Source organism: Sorex araneus, chromosome 6 (assembly GCF_027595985.1).
Source record: "Sorex araneus isolate mSorAra2 chromosome 6, mSorAra2.pri, whole genome shotgun sequence".
Taxonomy (NCBI): Eukaryota; Metazoa; Chordata; class Mammalia; order Eulipotyphla; family Soricidae; genus Sorex; species Sorex araneus.
In genome coordinates, this window is record NC_073307.1 from 21,149,705 (window position 1) to 21,169,133 (window position 19,429).

The 19,429-nt window shown below is 43.0% G+C and overlaps 1 protein-coding gene across 2 annotated transcripts in view; it reads left to right on the plus strand.

Moving 5' to 3' along the window:
* PFDN1 (prefoldin subunit 1) overlaps positions 1-19,429 on the plus strand; it is a 64,702-nt gene that overhangs the window by 24,806 nt on the left and 20,467 nt on the right. For both annotated transcript variants that reach the window (XM_004609925.2, XM_055142427.1), the window contains exon 3: positions 4,139-4,223. In XM_004609925.2, coding sequence (XP_004609982.1) covers positions 4,139-4,223 — 85 coding nt within the window. The remainder of the gene's footprint in view (positions 1-4,138; positions 4,224-19,429) is intronic.

Genomic DNA, 19,429 nt, shown 5'->3' on the forward strand with positions numbered 1-19,429 from the left:
CGGGACCACTTCGAGTGCTGGGGCTTGAGTCCAGATGGGCCATGTGCATGGAAAGCACCCTGTTCACTGTACTATTGCTCTGGCAATTCTTTACACAAGTTTCTCACACTTTGTGTTCATTCATATCTGCATCAGACATCTAGTGAGAGGGGCTGGAGAGATAGTACAATGGGTAGGAAGCTTGCCTTACATACAGCCAACCTGTTTCAATGCCTGGCACCCCATATGGTCCCCCAAGCCCTGCCAGAAGTGATCCCTGAGTGCAGATCTAGGAGTTGCCTTGGGCACCCTTACCCCCCCGCCCCACCCCCCACATAAGAAAATAAAAATCATATACCAACCTGTAGGAGAGTTTGGAACATTGTCTGATATTTCTCAAACTCAAAAGCCATCATAAGATTGCTTTTCATGCGGCATAACTTAAAAATGAAGACATGAAACTACAGGCTGTAATTTCTTATGATTTGAAAGAGGAGAGCCACTTGGCATTGATTTCTAGGTCAGAGCAGAGGCCTTTTTTGGTGGGGAAGGAGCCTACTGCCTAGTACATGGGGAACCTTGTGGTGCTGGGGCTCAAATTTAGGGTTCCCATATGTAGCCTCTGAACTCCAGCTCTTTGAGCTGTCTCCCCAGCCCCACGCTGGAGGTCCTTGACAAAGCAGTGATTTGTCGGTTTTTTATAATCTTGAGTATGATAAGCCCATATTCTTCATATTAATTTGTCATATGAAAATAATTTCCCTTCTCATGGTTTATTTTTCCTTTGTGACACAGCACATTTTTTAAAAGAAGTTCTTTTTTTCCCCTTTCCTTTGTTGTGTGATGTCTGGGTTTTTTAGGTTTGGGTGCTCACCAGGCCACACTCATCTGTTGTGGTGTTCCAGAGATTACACATCCTACTCTAGGATGTGGGGTGGTGCAGGGATCAAACTCATTGCCTCGTGCCTGCAAGGGAGGTTTTCAGCAACAGAGCCACATCTGCCAGGCCTCTCTGGCATACAAGTATTTTCCTCCTTCTCTTCAATACTATTTTGTCTTTAATTCTTTTTTTGGGGGGGCGGGAGGAGGGTTGACCAAACCTGATGATGCTCAGAGGTTACTCTTGGCTCTGCATTTAGGAATCATTCCTGGCAGTGCTTGGGGGACCAGATGGGATGCCGGGGATTGAACCCGGATCTGCCCTATGCAAGGCATGCATCTTACTTGCTGTACTATTGGTCCAACCCCTGCCTCCTCAGGAGTTTTCACTGAAGTATCATACTATATAGTTTTGTTTTAGGGGTCACTTGGTGGTGCTCAGGACTTACTTCTGGCTACGTGCTCAGGAATTACTCCTGGTAAGATTGGGAGACCATGTAGGGTGCTGGGGATCGAACCTAGGTTGATGCATGCGAGACACACACCCTACCTGCTGTCCTGTTGTTCTGCCCCTGATTATTAGTTTACACTTGGCAGTAGTGCTGCACTGTGCCGCCAGCATGCCAAGATCCCTCCACCATTATCCAGGGTCTCTTCCTCCCTCCTTCCCTGCTTGGTGTCCTCGGCTCACAGTTCTTTTGACCATGTCCCAGGGTCTGTTTCCACCCCGAGTTATCCAATCTGCTGCTTTGTTTCTCTCTGCTCTGAATATGAGAGCTTCCAGCTGATTTGGGTGACACAATCATAACTCAGGATTCTATCCCTACCTTTTTGTTTTTCGTAAACTATAGGTTGTTGGCAAGAATCTCTGCATTGAGAAACTGCATGCATAGCATTTGTTCATGATAATGGCTTCAATTTTTTTTAAATTAAAAGATATTTGATAATATCATTGTCTTTCGGTGTCTAACATGGTTTTCTAGAAGGTGACCTTTCAGAAATCCTGACGAATGTTGCACCATTTCCAATCTCTGTATCTTTGGTGTTTTTAAAATTGAGGACTAAAGTCAGGTTTTTATCAGTGTTTTGGTTTGAATTTTGCCTGTGTGACTACTCTTCGAGGTAGATTTTCAGATACACTCAGTACTTACTTTGTTTAAACCTTGAATGGCTGAGGTGTCCCTAAGTTTGTAGGAGACCGGCCAGCTTCAGTGCCTTCTCCCTGGCCGTCAGAGTTGTCAGAGTCCAATATAGCTGTCTCTGGAGTGTGTGACCATGGAAAAACATGTTTTTGTTGTTGTATGTTCTTGCTTTCTAGTAATTTTATTTTCTGCTCAAGGGATTTAGTATCTGTTCAGATACTTTATTGCTTTATTTTTAAAGGCCACATAACAAATGACTTGACCTCTAATCTTAGCTTTGAAAATTTTCCAGACACTAGTAAAGATAATATCTAATGACATTATCTGAGAATATTGCTCACTGGCCTGCAGGTAAAACTACTTAAAAATAGCCATTTTGCTCTGAAAATTATTTTTATGACTAAAAGACTTTCCTTAGAAAAATCATGCATGTAATATAATTTGGTGATGATTGGGCCTATGTTTATAATACTTTTGCATGGTGTCTCCTAGGATGATTATAGTTTAAAACTTCTCACCTGAGACACTATACTAAGCTATTAATAAGTCCTGAGAAAAAGACAAATCATGGTTTTCTCAGAAATAGTCCCACTTTGTGACAATTTAGTCACAAAGGTTATATAGTAAGTCTTATTTGCATGATAGGAAATTTGCGTGTTTCACAGGGGATCAAGTTAAATGAATACTAGACTTGTCACTTAAATGACTGTCTGCATCAGGATTCAAGCATAATAGCTAATGAAGTGAAAGAAATTTACCAGGCAGTGTTAATATTTATGTCAGGGGAAATTCTTGAAAAGGAGTCTGTGGAAAAGCACTTTTCTTCCAGATATCTGGGCAAAGCTCAGGTTGTCCTTTTTGGCCTGTTTTTATTTGTCAACTCTTACCTATAATAGCAGACCCTTTTGGGACTAACCCACCCTTTAGGTTTTGTGAAGTCTGTGAAGGAAACTACACTGAAAATGTGTTGCTACCTTGGTATTTTCTTGTTTGTTTTTTAGGTTGAGATGGTGTTCTTTGTTGCTGAACTCTCAGATTGTACAAAGAGAAGAAACAGTTTGCTTGATTATAATCATTCCTGTCAATTTTTGATTGGAATCATTACAATCAATTTTTTGGCAGGGAAGTGGGTTAGGGCCACACTTGGTGGTACTCAGGGCTTACTCTGGCTGTCATTCCTGATGGTGCTTGGGAGACCATTCCTGATGGTGCTGGGGATTGAATCTGGATCAGCCACATGCAAGGCAGGGGCCTTTAGCTCTGTGCTATTTTTCTGGCCCTAATTGTAGCTTTTCATTGAAATCTATTTTTCCTCTTCGGATAATCCTGAAAGATTTGAAAAATTGAAGTTTTTATCCTTGGTCTTGGTAGGGAAATATTTTCAATTCATTTACTTGAGACTATAAAATAGTTTATTCTTCCTTTTCCTGTGGCAAGAGTTATGAACATAAAAGTCACAAACCGTATCATTGTTAATTTTTAAAAGTTTTCAGCTGCAACAGTGACAAATAATGTGCCTAACTATAAAATGGAAAAAAAATAAAAAAGATTTTCCGCTTGTGCATTTTGAGCTTTTCAAAGATATTATACCCGCTGGAAATAATAATAAAAGAAATTAGGCCTTATCCAGCACTTTTTTTTTGTGAGAAACTCTTATGAACACTGATGCATTGATCCTAACACAGTGCTTGATTATAACTTGAAAAGGTCATGAGTTACCATGTTAAAAGGATGGGGAGAAAAGAGAAGGAACTGTAATTTATAAATATTATTTTTAAATAATCTAGATAAAAGTTGTATTAGATAACTGAAAAAAATTATTGGGCATTTTTATTGTCAACTTTTTTCCTAGCCTGTGATAGGTTTTTATCCTTTTATGGTTTTTCTCCACATTTTAAAATGAATCTACTTGAAGCTTCTTTTCTCAGTCAAAAAGGCAGAAATTACTCTTAAGTCTTTATTCTCAGCCTTAAAATCATGTTTTTCTGAATTGGTAATTTTAATGTGAATTCTATTCTGAATTGGGAGATCCTTTGTTTAGTATTTGTGTTATATAACTGTTAATTTAATGAATACAACAGTTATATGGCTTAACTCTTTTCACTCTTTTCAACTTTTTTTGTGTGTGTATTTTATAGGTTTATTCTTCAATCCAAGGAAGTAATTCACAATCAACTTTTGGAGAAACAGAAAATAGCAGAAGAAAAAATTAAAGAACTGGAAGTAAGTTTGGAGTGGGTATTGATAATAGTAGTCAACTTCAAGGAAAAAAGTAATCCTCTTACTGTCATATTAAATGACATTGTATGCCTGCAGAAGTCACATCATGTTGTCTATTAAAAATTTTGTTGTTTTGGTTAATGAGACACCTGGCAGGGCTTGGGGGTTATTCCTGGCCCAGTGCTCAGGGGTTCCTCCCACAGTGCTCAGAGGACTGTGATGTGGTCCCAGGACCAGACATGGCTGCATGCAAAGCATACACTCAGTCTGTTGAACTGGCACTCTAGTCCTGGTTTTCATTTTCTGATTGTCTTGAAGTTGTGAAGCATTCATTTTCATGGCATGCGGATGACCAAAAAGCATTTTTTTTGGCGGGGGAGGGGGGGGAGGTTAGTGTTCAGTAATGCTTGGGGTCCCCCAGGGTCAGCTTAACAGTGCTTGGGCATAGAGAATTTTTATTTCTCTACATCCGTCCCTGATTAGGGACTGTTCTCTGCTTTGTGCTCAGGCACCACTCTCCTGGTGCTCAGAGAACCATGTGGTGCTGGGGACTGATCCTGAGCCTCCTGCAGGCAAAGCATGTGCTCAGCCTTTGGAAGCATTTCTCTAGCTTCTGTATAGGGAATTTGGAGGAAGGTATTATGCTGTTATCATTAAACCGGTTACTCCATTGCATTTGAATGGACAAGTCTATTCTTACAAACATATACAAATAGGATCAGAAAGACGGCACTGAAGGAGGTGCCAGCCCCCTTGCATGCAGCTGACCCTTGTTCAGTCCCTGAGACCACCAGGCATGACTCATCTGAACCACAGAGACAAGAGTAAGCCCTGAATACCACTGGATATGGCCCTAACATCCCCCCTCTGGAAAAGACAAAAACAAAAACCAAAAAGCCAAAGAGAGTACAAGAGAGAAGGCACTTGCCTTAAATGCAGTGCATCGGCTGCAACCCTGTGGATCTCCAGCACCACATAGGCTGCCCTGAGCACTGCTAGGCTCGCTCCTTTGAGCACGGAACTAGGAATAGCCCCTGAGCACTGCTGGGCTCACTCCTCTGAGCACAGATCTAGGAATAGCCCTTGAGCACTGCTCGGTGTGCTGCTCCCTTTCCCTCCACACACCCCGCCCCCAGTAGATGTCAAAGTGAATGACACCCACCACCCTCCCAATGGGTGCTGGAATGAGCTATGGGACTAGTAGTAGCTTCCGTGCATTTTGGGGAGAGTTGGTGCTTTCTGTTTGTTTGCTTAGAGAAGGGAGATTTGAAATGTACACTGGTGGAGGGATGGATGTTGGAACACTGTATGACTGAAACCCAATCATGGACAGCTTTGTAATGTTCTATTGCATGGTGATTCAATAAAAAAATTAAAAATAAAAGAAGGTAGATTTATAGGGGGTACTGTGGAATGGTAATTATAACAAAAGAATTTTGGTACATCTTTTATAGATTTTTTTGTTTGTTTTTGGATTACTTTGGTTGGTTTGTTTAGTATTCAGGGGCCATTCCCACCAGCTTGGTGCTCTGTGGTCATTCTAGGTATTGCTGGGGCTTGAACCCAGGACTTCTCTTGAAAGGCATGCGTTCGAGCCCTTTGAGCTATTTTCTAGCTCCACACATTAGAATTCTAGCACAGATTAGGTTCTAGACAAAGACTGAGTAATAAACTATTAACTAATTAATATATTTGAAGGATAATACCACAATGAGAAATCCCCCACTGCCTACCCCTCTCCCCCCAAAAAATAAAAAAAAAAAACAAAGTGAAGCTAAGGGAAGATCGTTGGTAAGAGTAATAGTTGATACTTAGAAAATTGAAGTTTTTTCAGTTTCCTTATGCATTAAGGTCTTTAATGAGATATTCCTCATGGACTTTGGTGGAAGATCCATCCTTTATATTGTAAATGTTGGAATGGATGCAAAACTGGTTATTATTTCTTTAGGACCAAGATTTCCTGAGATGGGGGTGGATACAGTGACTTCATAGGTCACTTTATCTCATTTCTGTGAGGGCGCTTTGAGGCAGAGGTTCAGAATCTGAGTCAGCCTAATGCTGCATTGGTGAGAGAGCCCCTGTTGTCCCCGGTAATCTCCGAGGGTCACTGACTGGGCATGGCCCGGGAGCACCAGCGTCTTAGGGTACTTAGACTTTTCTCCTATTACTGATGATAAATTAAACAAATTTAATAACATTGTAGTTTACAAAGATGTTCTAAACTTTTCTAAATTTTACACATCTTTCGGAAGATGTGTAAAATTTATTTATTTGGGGTTTGGGGCTACACCTGCAGTGCTCAGGGGGTGTTCCTGGCTCTGTTCTCAGGAACCTGGTGGTGCTCAGAGGTCCATGTGTAGCACAGGGAGTCAAGCCTGGTTCTGCTGTGTGCATGACACCTTACCTCGGTATATCTCTCCAGCCCTTGTAGTCTGTATTTTTCATACTATCACTCACAGTACTCTGCTCTCTTCCCTGAAGTAATCATATTCTTTCCCTGCGTTGGTCTGAAATGTTTGCATGTGCACATACTGCTGATGTGCACTGATAATTGAGGTGCTCAGATTTCCGGCATTTCTTACTTTTCCACCCTTGCTTTGTTAGTCACTGAGAGAGATGTGGCAAATCACCTTTTGTACATGGTCAGGGCAGGCGAAGGGGCAGAGGTAAAGTGAGGTACTCTCTGGGAACAGGAGTCATTTTTCCTATATACTTGTTTACAGGACAAATTTTATTTGCTTTTTATTTTAGGACTATTTGTTATATTTTTTATTTTTATAATTAATTTTTCTCATTTCAAGACTGTATTAGTGTACAGCTGATTTCTTTCCTGACTTCTAATGTTGCTGTTGAGAAATCATCTGTTGGTTTAGTTATTGTTCCTTTGTGTTTTTCTCTCTGGCAGTTTTACTTTTTTTTTTTTTTCTTTTTGGATCACGCCCGGCGATGCACAGGGGTTACTCCTGGTTCTGCACTCAGGAATTACCCTTGGCGGTGCTCATGGGACCATATGGGATGCTGGGAATCGAACCTGGGTCAGCTGCGTGCAAGGCAAACGCCCTACCCGCTGTGCTATTGCTCCAGCCCATCTCTGGCAGTTTTAAATAGCCTTTCTTTGTCTTTTGTGCTTTGTAGAATCTTTGAAATATGTTTACATGTGGATTATGTTCTTTTGGTTTTGGGCCCCTCCTGGCTTTGTGCTCAGGGATCACTCATGATAGTGCTTGGGGGCTATATATGGTGCCAGAGATGAAACCGGGTTTGGCTACATGTAAGGCAAGCATCTTAATCCTTGTACTGTCTCTCTGGCCCTGGATTATTCTACTCTCCTCTCTTCTCCTCTCCTCTCCTCTCCCCTCCCCTCCCCTCCCCTCTCTCCCCTCCCTTCCCCCCTCCCGTCCCCTCCCCTTTTTTCTTTTTTTTTTCCTTTCATTTTTTCTTTTTTTCTTTTTTTTGTTTTTGGGCCACACCTGGATTTGTGCTCAGGGATCACTCCTCATGGTACTCAAGGATCTCTCCTAGTGGTGCTCAAGGGACTATTTGTGGTTCTAGGTATCAAACTGGGGTTGGCTGCATTCATTGTCTAAAGTTTTGTTTTGTTTTTGGACCATACCCAGTGATGCTCAGGAATCACTCTTGATGGGCTCAGGGTACCATATGGGATGTGGGGAATAGAACCCAGGTTGGCAGCTTGCAAGGCGAGAGCTCTACCCACTGTACTAGCTTCCCTTCTCCCAACCTCCCCCTCCCTCCCACATGCCCATCCCCAGATTATTTCTTAATCCTGGTTGGATTTGTTGGCTTTTCTGAATCCAGGAGAGTGTCTTTCATTAATTCTGGAAAATCCTTGTCTCTGAATATTATTTATTTCTTGTTTTCTGTGTTAGTAATATTTCCTTCTGGATTTACCCCCCCCCCACACACACACACACTTTTTTTTTTTTTAAACTCATGCTGATCGTGCTCAGGGGTTGCTTCTCTGTGTTGGGGTGTAGGTGGAGATCAGGTCACTTCCGATGGTGGTTGGGGGATCATCTGGTGCTGGGGTCAAATCCAGGCCTCCTTCATGCAGAACTTATGTTCAAGCCTCTGAGTTATCTGTCATCTTGGATTTACCCTCTGAAACCCCCAGTCATTACCTTATATACTAACAACTGGTTTTTCCATCTCCACCTTTTCACATCTTTTTCTTTTGTTTTTGGGGCAAGCTCCCTATCTGCTGTACTATTACTCTGTCCCCAACATTTAACATCTAAACTAGAATGTGGCACTGTTCATCAATTTGCTTGAGCGGGCATCAGTAACGTCTCTATTGTGAGACTTGTTACTGTTTTTGGCGTATCAAATATGCCACAGGTAGACTAGAATAATTTTCTAAATTTTAAATCTCGGCATAGTATTCCTTCCTGTACATTATCACTATTCCCAGGGTAAAGTTCAGAGGTTTTTGTCATTACTGTTGTGTGGGCCATTTCTAGTGCTGGAAGGCCATGCCCTGCCTGGGCTAGAACCCAGAGCCTGGAGCCTGTTGGCCTGTATGTGTTCCACAACTTGAGCGATATTCCCTGCCAAGATCAAACATTTTAACATAACTTTAAGACTCTTCATGAAATGACTTACTTTCTTTCTTCTTCTTCCTTGTCTAAAATTTTATATAGTATGTGCCAGACAGGGAAAAAAAGTTTTTAATGACTTGGTGTTTCTACTAGGTTTTTAATTTTTATTTATTTATTTTTGTTTTGGGGCCATACTGGTTGTGCTCAGGGCCCACTTCTGGCTCTGTGCTTAGGGTCACTCCTCATGGACTCAGGACCAAGCGCGTGTAATCTCTGGTCATTACAGAAACAACATGGGAAGGGGAAATTTTTTAAAAGATAAACCGCTGGAAGTGGAAAAGGCAGAAAGTTCCCAGGCAGGGGGGAACTAATTTTTTATAAGCCTAGTAGAGGGGACCAGAACAACAGGACAGCAGGGAAGGCGAATGCCTTGCACACAGCAGGTTGCTGTGCTTGCTGGGGTCACACACTTTAGTTGCGACACTTTCTTTGTTGTCGTGCTGGGAATCCCAAACAATGATGCTGCTTGGGTCACACTCACACATGGAGGGCAGTGCCAAGGACTGGACTTGTGACCTCACCGGCTTCACAGTAGGCAGGTGTTCTACTGTTGAGCCACCTGCGGGCCAGAGGAGCAGCACAGTGCCTTGCTTGCCCTGAAAGTGTATGGTCAGGAGTTCAAATCCCGGTTTCCCGTAGCACTAAGCACAGTCCTGGCAGCCCTGCTATCTGTGGTCCCTGCCACCCTGAAACCAGGGGTGTGTAGCACCACAGTAAAAGGGCATGACCGTGGTGAGCACTGTAACTGAAGGATGAGTGGGCCGAGGCAGCAAGTGTGACCCCCTGAAAAGCACTTGTGAGCAGTACGGCAGTTCCCTGACAGTTATCATGACCAGAACTTGGGTGCTTGCTCAGCTAAAAGTGTGACCCTTGGCAAGCATGTCAGGTAAAGGAATGCAAACCCCCGTGAGCACTACAGCTGGAGATGTGCGAGATCTACAGCCAGGCAGGCCCAAGACCCTACAGTGTGCTGTGCAGGGAATCACGTGCTTCGGGCTGATGGGGGAAGAGTGGGGGAGATCAGCAGTGACAGAAGGACACGCCGGACATTCTGGCCTGCTTAATGCCACTTCTGACTTAGACGGTTAAAGTCCCGGGGTTGTGAAATCACTGTCCAACCTGTGCTGTAAATAAACTCTAAGAAACCGTGCAAGTCCTGACTTCCACAGAAATGACAGTAGACACTTAGGTGATTTCAGTATTTTAATCTGAATAGGTTTCAGTGAATATTGGAACGCATTTATATCTTCAGATTAGTGTTTTTGTGTTCTTCAGTACAGAAGTGTTTGCAATCTTGTGTGGAATTTCTGTTCTTAATTTTCTTCGGGGGAGGTGTAGGTGGTGGGGCTGGGGATCAAACCTGGGTCTCACATGTGCAAAGCAGATATTTTGCTGCCACATACCAACACTTAATTTTTAGTTGCTTTGTTTGTTTGGTACTGGGGATTGAGTCTCCGGAACCTTTACATGTGGAGAAGTATCTGTTCTACCACTGAGCTACATACCTTGCCTATTTTTAATTTTTGGATGAATCTCCATATTGTTTTCCATGATGTCGGCACCAGTTCTCATTCCCATTAACAGTGTACAAATTGCCCTTTTTCTGTATCGTCACCCGCCCTTGTTTCTTGTCATTTGATAATTGCCCTTCTAACAGGTAGGTAGTGTGGTCACACATTGCTCGAGTCTGCCTTTCCCCGCTGGTGAGAGACAATGATGCCAACTTCCCACGTGTGTGTTGGCATCTCTACCTTGTCTCTTGTCTAGATTCTCCGCTCAGTTTTCATTTGCTTATTGTTGTTGATTTTCTGGTTCCTAAGTTAGGGACTTCTTCCTTGTCCTCCGTATTATGCTATTAGCTTTTCATTTGGGAATGTAAGCTAGCACCACTTGAAGTTGTTAACAATATATTTCTGTTAATTTTGAAACTTGGTGCAGATTTCAGAGCACTAAGTAATTTTATCCAGGCTTCCCATTGCTTCTTTCACACACACATATACAGTATCTTTTTATGGTCCTAGTGTTTAATAGTTCGCCTTGTTTATTTTTTTTTCCCCCAGGGTTGGGGGTTCCACTAGACAGTGTTCAGGGCTAACTCATGGCTTTGCTCTCAGGAATGACTCCTGGTGGGGCTCTAGAGACCATTTGGAGTGCAAGGCAAATGCCCTACCCATTGTACTATTGCTCTGATACCCCCACCTCCTTCCATTCATCTTAATCTTATTTGTCATTATAATTGAGTTTTGAGGGTGTGGACTTTAGGCTTTACCATGCAGTGCTGGACTGTTATTCCTGGCTCTGTCCTCAGGGATCACTCCTTGGCAGTGCTTGGGGGGCTTACATGGTGCTGGAATCGAATCAGGGTCAGCGTCATGCATGGCAGGCTCCTTATCTCCTGTACTGCTCTCTGGCCCATCGTCATTGATTTTGTCATCAGATACCCTAGAGTTAATTTGACGAGGCATAATTTCTACATAACTCTACAGATGAAAGCCAAGCGATTTTTCATCTCTGCAAGAGTAAGATTAGTTTTGGTCTTGGTTCATTCTGTTTCCAAACCCCGGTCAAAGCAGTTCACTTGTTTAACTACTTTGGCCCATTATTTATGCCTTTTACTTTCCACCAATAGCCATGTAAGTGACATTGTCAGACTTCTTCGGTGGCATGGGTGCTGGTCTGATTTCTGTTCACTAATTCTAAGGTCTCTGTTGGTAACTTTTTTTTTTTTTGCTTTTTTGGGTCACACCTGGCGCAGGGGTTACTCCTGGCTCTGCACTCAGGAATCACCCCTGGCAGTGCTCAGGGGACCATATGGGATGCTGGGAATCGAACCCGGGTCGGCCGCGTGCAAGACAAATGCCTTACCCGCTGTGCTATTGCTCCAGCCCCTCTATTGGTAACTTTTATCCCAGTTTTTTTTTAGGTGTCTTGGGGGCAGGTGGTATCTTGAGGTGAGGAAGACCTTCCCAGGGTACTCAGGAGTCTCCAGGGCCAGACCAGCAGGCTCTGGGGAACCATGTAGTACCAAGGCTTGAACCTGGGGCTCAGTCCACGCACAGCTGGTCTCTTGTCCTTTGAGCTGACCCCACTGTCAATAAGAACCGTGCCGGCTCTTGCCGAGGCCCTAGAGCCACGGGCCACTGGTGGTACTTCACGGGGCTTGCACCCATTGAGCCATGACCCTAGCCTCTGTCCTTAGTATTTCATTCTGTCCATTTTGTTGTTCTTTATTTAGAGTGCAGGAATCACTTAATAATTTAAGCTTTTTATAGCTCCTTTATTGTCTACCAATCTGGTGGTATTAGGACTATCCTTTTGTGGGGCAGGGGGCAGGGTAGAGACTAGACGTCTACCCTTGGAGAGTGTTACATTATCGACTAAAGGATAAAGACAGGTACTGACTTAACCATCTATTTCTTCTAAAAGCTCCGTATTTACTTTAAAAATTTTGGGGAGGTTTGGGCCTCACCTGACAGTGCTCAGAGGATGTTCCTGGTTCTGCCAGGCATCACTCCAAGTGGTGCTCGCCATATATGGTTCCAGGGACTAAGCCAATGTCAGTGGCATGCAAGGCAAATGACTTGACCTCAGTATTATTTCCCTAGCCCCTTCATTGAAAATTCTAAGCAGCTTCATTGAGAGCTAAGAGTCCCCGGCACCCTGCAGACCTGTTTCCTGTTAATACCCTTCCTGTGTTGGGTTATTTTTCGGAGACTATCCTGGGATTAGTCAGCTCACTGTATGCCCTCTTTGCTTCCATTGTTGTGATCACAGGGGCTGCATATGTGCTGGGCGATGGTGCTTGCCCGGGTCATGCTTAGTTGTGGTTCTGGCTTGTATTCTGGTTGTAGTGCTTGCTGAGGGTTTCTTAGTGCTCAGATGTACATGCCAGGGGCTCACCCCTAGCCACTCTGTTTGAACGCTTTAGTTGTGGTAACTGTCCACACTTGAGTGTCATATGCAGAGAATCACGTGCTTTTGAGGTGGTGGGGGAAGAGTAGGGGAGATCAGCAGTGTCAGAAAAAGGACACGCCGACCATTTTGCCCTGCTTAATGCCACTTCTGACTTAGACAGTTCAAGTCCTGGGGTTGTGAAATCATAGTCTACCCGTGCAGTAAGTAAATTCTAAGAAACTGCGGAAGTCCTGACTCCCACAAAAATGAGAGTTTTGGTCAGACAGTGGGTCCTGAAACAAGTAGAATAGTGGTGTGAGAGCCTTGGATAGGAGAGGCCTGTGACACTTGGGTTGGCTGAGTTCTGAGACTGATGAGAAAATGCTTTGGAAGTGTTCCCATGATTGAGGACCTTTTACTCTGCCCGTTAAGGCTCAGTTTTTCCATAGCCTGGTGGTGACTGGTGGGTACTTGGGCGGATGGCTCATTTCTGCCTGTGTACTTTGTTTTTTGAACTAGAACTGTGATGTGCATGGTGGGAGCCCTTCACCGAGGTTCTGCTGAGGGCACACTGTTATCTCATGAGCTCTGACTGTTTTTGAAAATCAGTTCACCATTGTTTTTTAGTGCTATGATTTTGGGAGTACAGCTTCCTACCTCTGTCTTTACAGGGCTCACCACGCTCAGCACACCTTGCAGTAATGTTACCTGTAGTTCATGGTTTTGATGTTATTACATATTATCACCCAAGTTCCCACCACCACACGTTTTGTTGTTCTTTGGGGGACACACCTAGGAGTGCTCAAGGCTTACTCCTGGTGGGGTGACCACTCAGGAGACCAGATGTGGTAAGGTTTGAACCTGGGTTGACTGTGTGCAGAGCAAGCATCTTATGATCGCTGTTGCCCCAAGCACCACTGGCTGTCACTTCTGGTCCTACTCTTCCTTCCTCCCTACTCCCTACTGCTTGGTAATCTCGGTTTTGCAATCAAAGGTCAAGAGTATGTTGTCGCTTGATATTGTCTATTCCTGTGTTTTGACTCTCTCTGTACCACAAGTGGGTGAAATCTTTCCTTCCAGTTACATAAAACACATGTGCCATTGTTTGTTTATGCCATGGCTTCTTGATCCATGTTGGCTCCTGTTGGCTCTTTGGGCTGGTTCCTCGTTCTGGCTATTGAATTTAGTGCTGCAGTGAGTGTAGATGAAGTACTGATTCTTAGCTGTGTTTTCAGTGGAAAGTGAAGGGCAGGTGAGAGAAAAGTCAATGATAGAATCTTTCCACTTAAAGTAATTTTTATTGCACCGTGGATAACAGTTACAACAATGCTAATGTTTGTTTATGGTTTTATGTATATTATTACTACATCTTCAGTACTTCCGAAGTGCCCAAGATCCTCGACCACTGTCCTTTTTCCTTACCCTACCCTATCCCACCCCTGATTAAAAGAGATTTTTTTGATTTTTGTGTTGAGATCACACCTGGCACTGCTCAAAGCTCACTCCTGGCTCTGAAGTGCTCTGCCCACTGTATAATTGCTTCATTTCCCTTAGAATGATTTTAAGAATTAAACAAGAACCATAACTAGTGGTTGGTTCATTTGCTTGCATAGCTCAAAAATTAGAATTCATTGAAGTTGCATGTTTATATTAAAGTGAAATTCTGTATTTATGAAATATGCATTAACATATCTACAGTGGACCAGGGAGGTAGTATTAAGGTGCTTGCCTTGCATATTTTCTGGTTCAAATCCCTTTATCAGCGTATGGGCCCTGAAGCTTTGCCAGGGGTCGCTCCTGAGCAGAGCCAGGAATAGCTGCCAGGTATAACCCCCAAACCACACCAAACCACAACAATGAAAGCCTATAGCTTAATCATCATAAAGCAAATATCTGTAACAACCATCCAAAGCAAGAAATCAAATAAATATTATTGGTGTTTTTTTGTTTTGTTTTGTTTTGTTTTGTTTTTTGCTTTTTGGGTCACACCCGGCGATGCACAGGGGTTACTCCTGGCTCATGCACTCAGGAATTACTCCTGGCGGTGCTCAGGGGACCATATGGGATGCTGGGAATCGAACCCGGGTCGGCTGCGTGCAAGGCAAACACCCTACCCGCTGTGCTATTGCTCCAGCCCCATCAAATAAATATTATTGTTGAGATGCTAGAAACCTCCTTCCCTTTTCCTTCCCCTCTTGACATCATGATGCTTTCTTTGAACTGTACCCTCAAGCTCTGGAATCACTGCCTTAACTTTGTGATAACTTTTTTTCTTTGAAAAAAAAAGTTTTCTACCTATATATGTAATCTCAGCACAGTTTAATTTAACAATTTTAAACTTTCTGTGAGCATCACTGTTTTCTGCCTTGCTTCTTTTGCTCAACATTATTTGTGAAGTATATACTCGAGGCTATGACTTTTTTGTTTTCATTGCTGTGTAGCATTCTGTTGTATAGGTATATCACAATTGGCTTTTCCAGGCAAACGGTTCTTTTTTTTTTTTTTTTTTTTGCCTTTTGGGTCACACCTGATAATGCGCAGGGGTTACTCCTTGCTTTGCACTCAAGAATTACCCCAGGTGATGCTCGAGGGACCATATGGGATGCTGGGAATTCAGGTTGGTAGCATGCGAGGCAAATGCCCTACCTGCTGTGCTATCGCTCCAGCCGCAAATGGTTCATTTTTATCTTTAATATTCTCATAGAGTCTTAGCACAGTCTGTGTTTTAGGCTTTTTCACCCAACAATCCTCCCACCCCAACGCAGGAGAGTTTAAGTTCTGGAAAAGAAGTGAACAGTACCTCTCTAAGTTGGTTTAGTGACGAGTTTCCCCTTTCAGTAGTTCCTAGATAGCCAAAGCCTTTGAGCATCTCTCTTTTCTTTTTTCAATTTAAAAAAATTTTAAGTTCATAAATTAGTCTCTGTTCTGTTATTTTTTGACTTGAGTGTTGGGTGATTTCTCTTGTCCCATACATTGAGACTTCTGATATGAATACTTATCTCTTTATAGAATTCATTTGCATCCAGAACATTTATAAAAATGGATGTTTATTTTAAAATAGTTCTTAAGTTATTTCAGACAAGACTAAAGGAGTCTGCTTGTTGGGAACTCTGTAGAATTTATAGTGAGCTTTTTATACTCAGTGTCCTGTTGTCTTAGAGCTTAATGTGGCTGTAGAATCCCGCACCGCAGCTCCGAGGGAAGCATGTGGGAGTCTGACGAAGCCCGAAGTGTGCTGCTTCTTGCTGAGTGCATTTTTGAAGTATTGTCAATACTTTGGTAAGCTTATCTGTTGGGTTTTGCTGTTGGGGTCTTTCCCCAGTGTTGCTGGGGCCACCAGGGCTGCCTATACCTTGCAGTGCCTAGGAGGCCATGTGGTGCCAGGGACTGAGCCTAGGGCCTGTGCGTGCCAGGCACGGGCTCTCGCTCCTTGAGCTATTCCTTCTGCCCTGTATCTGTGTTAGGATCCAAGTAATAGTATTTTCCCAAATGTAAACATCTGTGGTTGACTTGTAGGGAGTTTAAATCTGGTGAAGACTTAGATAGAAGCAGTTTCACCTTTAAACTAGACAGCCTTGGCGCCAGAACGATAGCACAGTGGATAGGGAGCTTGCCTTGCATGCGGCTGGCTTGGATTTGTTCCCTGGCATCCCATGGTTCCCAAGCCCACCAGGAGTAAGTCTTGAGCATCAGCGGGTGTGGCCCAAAATCAAAAAAAAAAAAAAAAAACAAAGAGCTAGACAGCCTTTCTTATTTATCTGTAAAATACATATTACAAGTATTATATATAGTTCTTTCCTTGTCTGTTCCTGCCTTGTCTTCATTTTATGATTACAATAAAAGCATTTGAATCCTAGTTAGTCCAGAATACATTTCCCCCCTAATTTAGTTAAACTTTTTTCCTTAATATATTCCACCTTAGAATATTAATTACACATATACCCAGCCATCACATTAATGCCTTTGCTGCTCTATGTTTCAATGGGTTATTGTTTTCTCTATGCCTAACCATAAATATTTGTCTTTAGCTTACTCCATTCTATGCCAGAGAATTTCTCCATTCATTCCAGGTTGCCTCAAAATGATTTCTTTTGATAAGTTAGACTTCTCTGTTATGGCATGCGTGCCTGCTCCTGGAGCAAGGTCCTTATAAGACGAGGTCCCTTGCTGTACATCTCTTCTCCCCAGATTCTTACTCTGATCAGTCTTTACTCTTCTCGAATCTAAAGTAATAGATACCAGCCAGATGTAAGTTGTTCAAACTCAACAAGGACATGGCCACACCTCGGTTAATGAGCCCTCTGCACACAGAGCAAAAGAACAAGATCTTAACTGATAGTTGAGTAACAAACAGAGATCTCCCGATCTGCTAGGTAACAGCAGAACACTTACTACCCTTAATTCTAATTTAAATATTTTCTGTTGAATTAGGAGTTTCTGAATTTTGGGTTCTGGCCCTTGCTGTGAACTCAGGGATTAGATAGACCTTGCTCAATCCTTCCACTCATGGGCAAACCATGAGACTTAGATTAGGAAATACCATGTTATTGTTTATTATTATAACATGGATCTTTTTCTGAATTGTCAAAGAGCAAAAATGTTCCTTAAACTGAAAATATAAATGGCAAAACAAAACAAAAACCAGTTTTTGTTTATTTTAGACTATTACCTAAATTAATAGTCTAAATTAATAGAAGACCTCTAGAACCCAGTCACAGCCATGCTCAAGGCCACTCTCCATACGTTTGGACGAGCCTCACGCATGAAGGAACTGGCAGAGGAACCCAGGTGTGCGGGACCCGGGACTGAGATCTCCAGGGCTGCTCATATCAGAACTGGGCCTCTTCCACCCAGTTCCCCCATTTTCCAGTAGCTAGGCAGTCACATCCAGAAACTGTCCCTGGTCCCATGTAATCCCATCGACGGCCGACATCCAGAGACTATAAAACCAAGCTCCTGGGAGCGTGCTGCGGCCGCGTGACATCTAATAGCCTAGTTCTCCCTCTTGGAGAACCTGACAAGCTGCCAAGAGTCTATTGTCTGCCTGGGAGAGCCTGGCAAGCTCCCCATGGCGTATTCATATCCCAAATATAGTAAAAGATATATACATATCTCTCGGAGAGCCCGGGAAGCTACCGAAGAGTATCCCGCCCACATGGCAGAGCCTGGCAAGCTACCTGTGGTGTATTTGATATGCCAAAAACAGTAATGATAGGTCTCATTCTCCTGACCCAGAAAGAGCCACCAATCATTCGGAAAGATGAGTAAGGAGAGGCTGCTAAAATGAGTGTAATAGAGACATTACTGATGCCTGCTTGAATAAATTGATGAACAACAGGATGACATTGATAGAGTGATACAGTGATACCTAAATTAAATTTAACATTATTGGAGTGGAGTTCTTTTTTGTTGTTTTGCTTTGGGGTCATACCCTGTGTTTAGGGCTACTTCTGCCTCTGTGTTTAAAGATCAATCCTGAGGACCGAATGTGATGCCAGGAATTGAATCAGGGCCAGATGTGTGCATACGCGCCTTGCCCTCTGTTCTATCTCTCTCCTCACTGGGATCCAGTTTTTTTCTTTCATTTTTGTTCTTTGGACCACACCAGCAATGCATAGGGGTTACTCCTGGCTTTGCACTCAGACATCACTCCTGGTAATATGAGGGACTATATGAGGTCCTGGTGATGGAATCCTGGTCTACACTATCCCTCTGGCTCTGACCTCAGTTCTTTCACCACTTTATTTCATTTTTCAAAGAATTTTTACTATAGTGTTGATTTATAGAGTGTGAATGGTGATCTCTTGCTAGATTTGTAATCTAATTCTGATTAAAGAAATATTGCCTATACTACGTTGTCTTGCTTTCAAACAAACCTCTCACTTGCCACCAGCATACCAAAAAAAAAAAAAAAAGCAAACCCCCAAACTAAAAACCCTTGAATTTTATCTGTTCATGAAGTCATAGTTCTCTAGTTCTCTTGTAGGGGGGTGCAAATTTTTCCAGAATGACCATGGGTGCATTGTACTCCCATTTTATATATAACAGTTTAGGTAGTTTTATTCTGCTTTTGTTTTTAAGAAAACATGTGAGGGTGGGACAGGACTCTGGGTCAGGAAGCATTATCAGTTTCCACTGGTGTTTTATACCTCCTCTGTTTTTGTATGAGACTCTAAAGGCTAAAACCGTATGATGCTATAAAGACATGGAAAATGATTCTTAGGGTTGGAGGAAGTGATGACTGGTGTTTTTTGCTGGTAGTATCTGATAATCCTGTGCGCCCCCCCCACCCCCCAGCTATTCTAGGCATGTTTAGTTGTCAGGCGTTGTCGGACTAAATTGCTAAAAATAACAAATAAGGGGGAGGCTGTTCTGAGGCCAGCTCTTGCCACTGTCTGTAATCTGTTTAATTTAGTTCCTCGGGAGAAAGGGCAAAAGGAAGAACATGGTGCCGTAACCATTGAATAGAGTTTTTGTTTAAAGTGCTGACAAGAACATTGTTTGAGCACCCCCTTTCCTCAGGCCCGCGGGGCTCACATATCCACACGCGGTGCACAGTGCAGTCGAGGCTGGGGGCTCACAGGAGGGGAGGGCTCTCACGGTGATTGTGTTAGCGATTCAGAGCCATTCCAGTGGTTAGTGTTTTTCAGTCATTGTGGAGGCTGTATTCATGGTGGTCCTGGAGGGGGACTAAGGGTA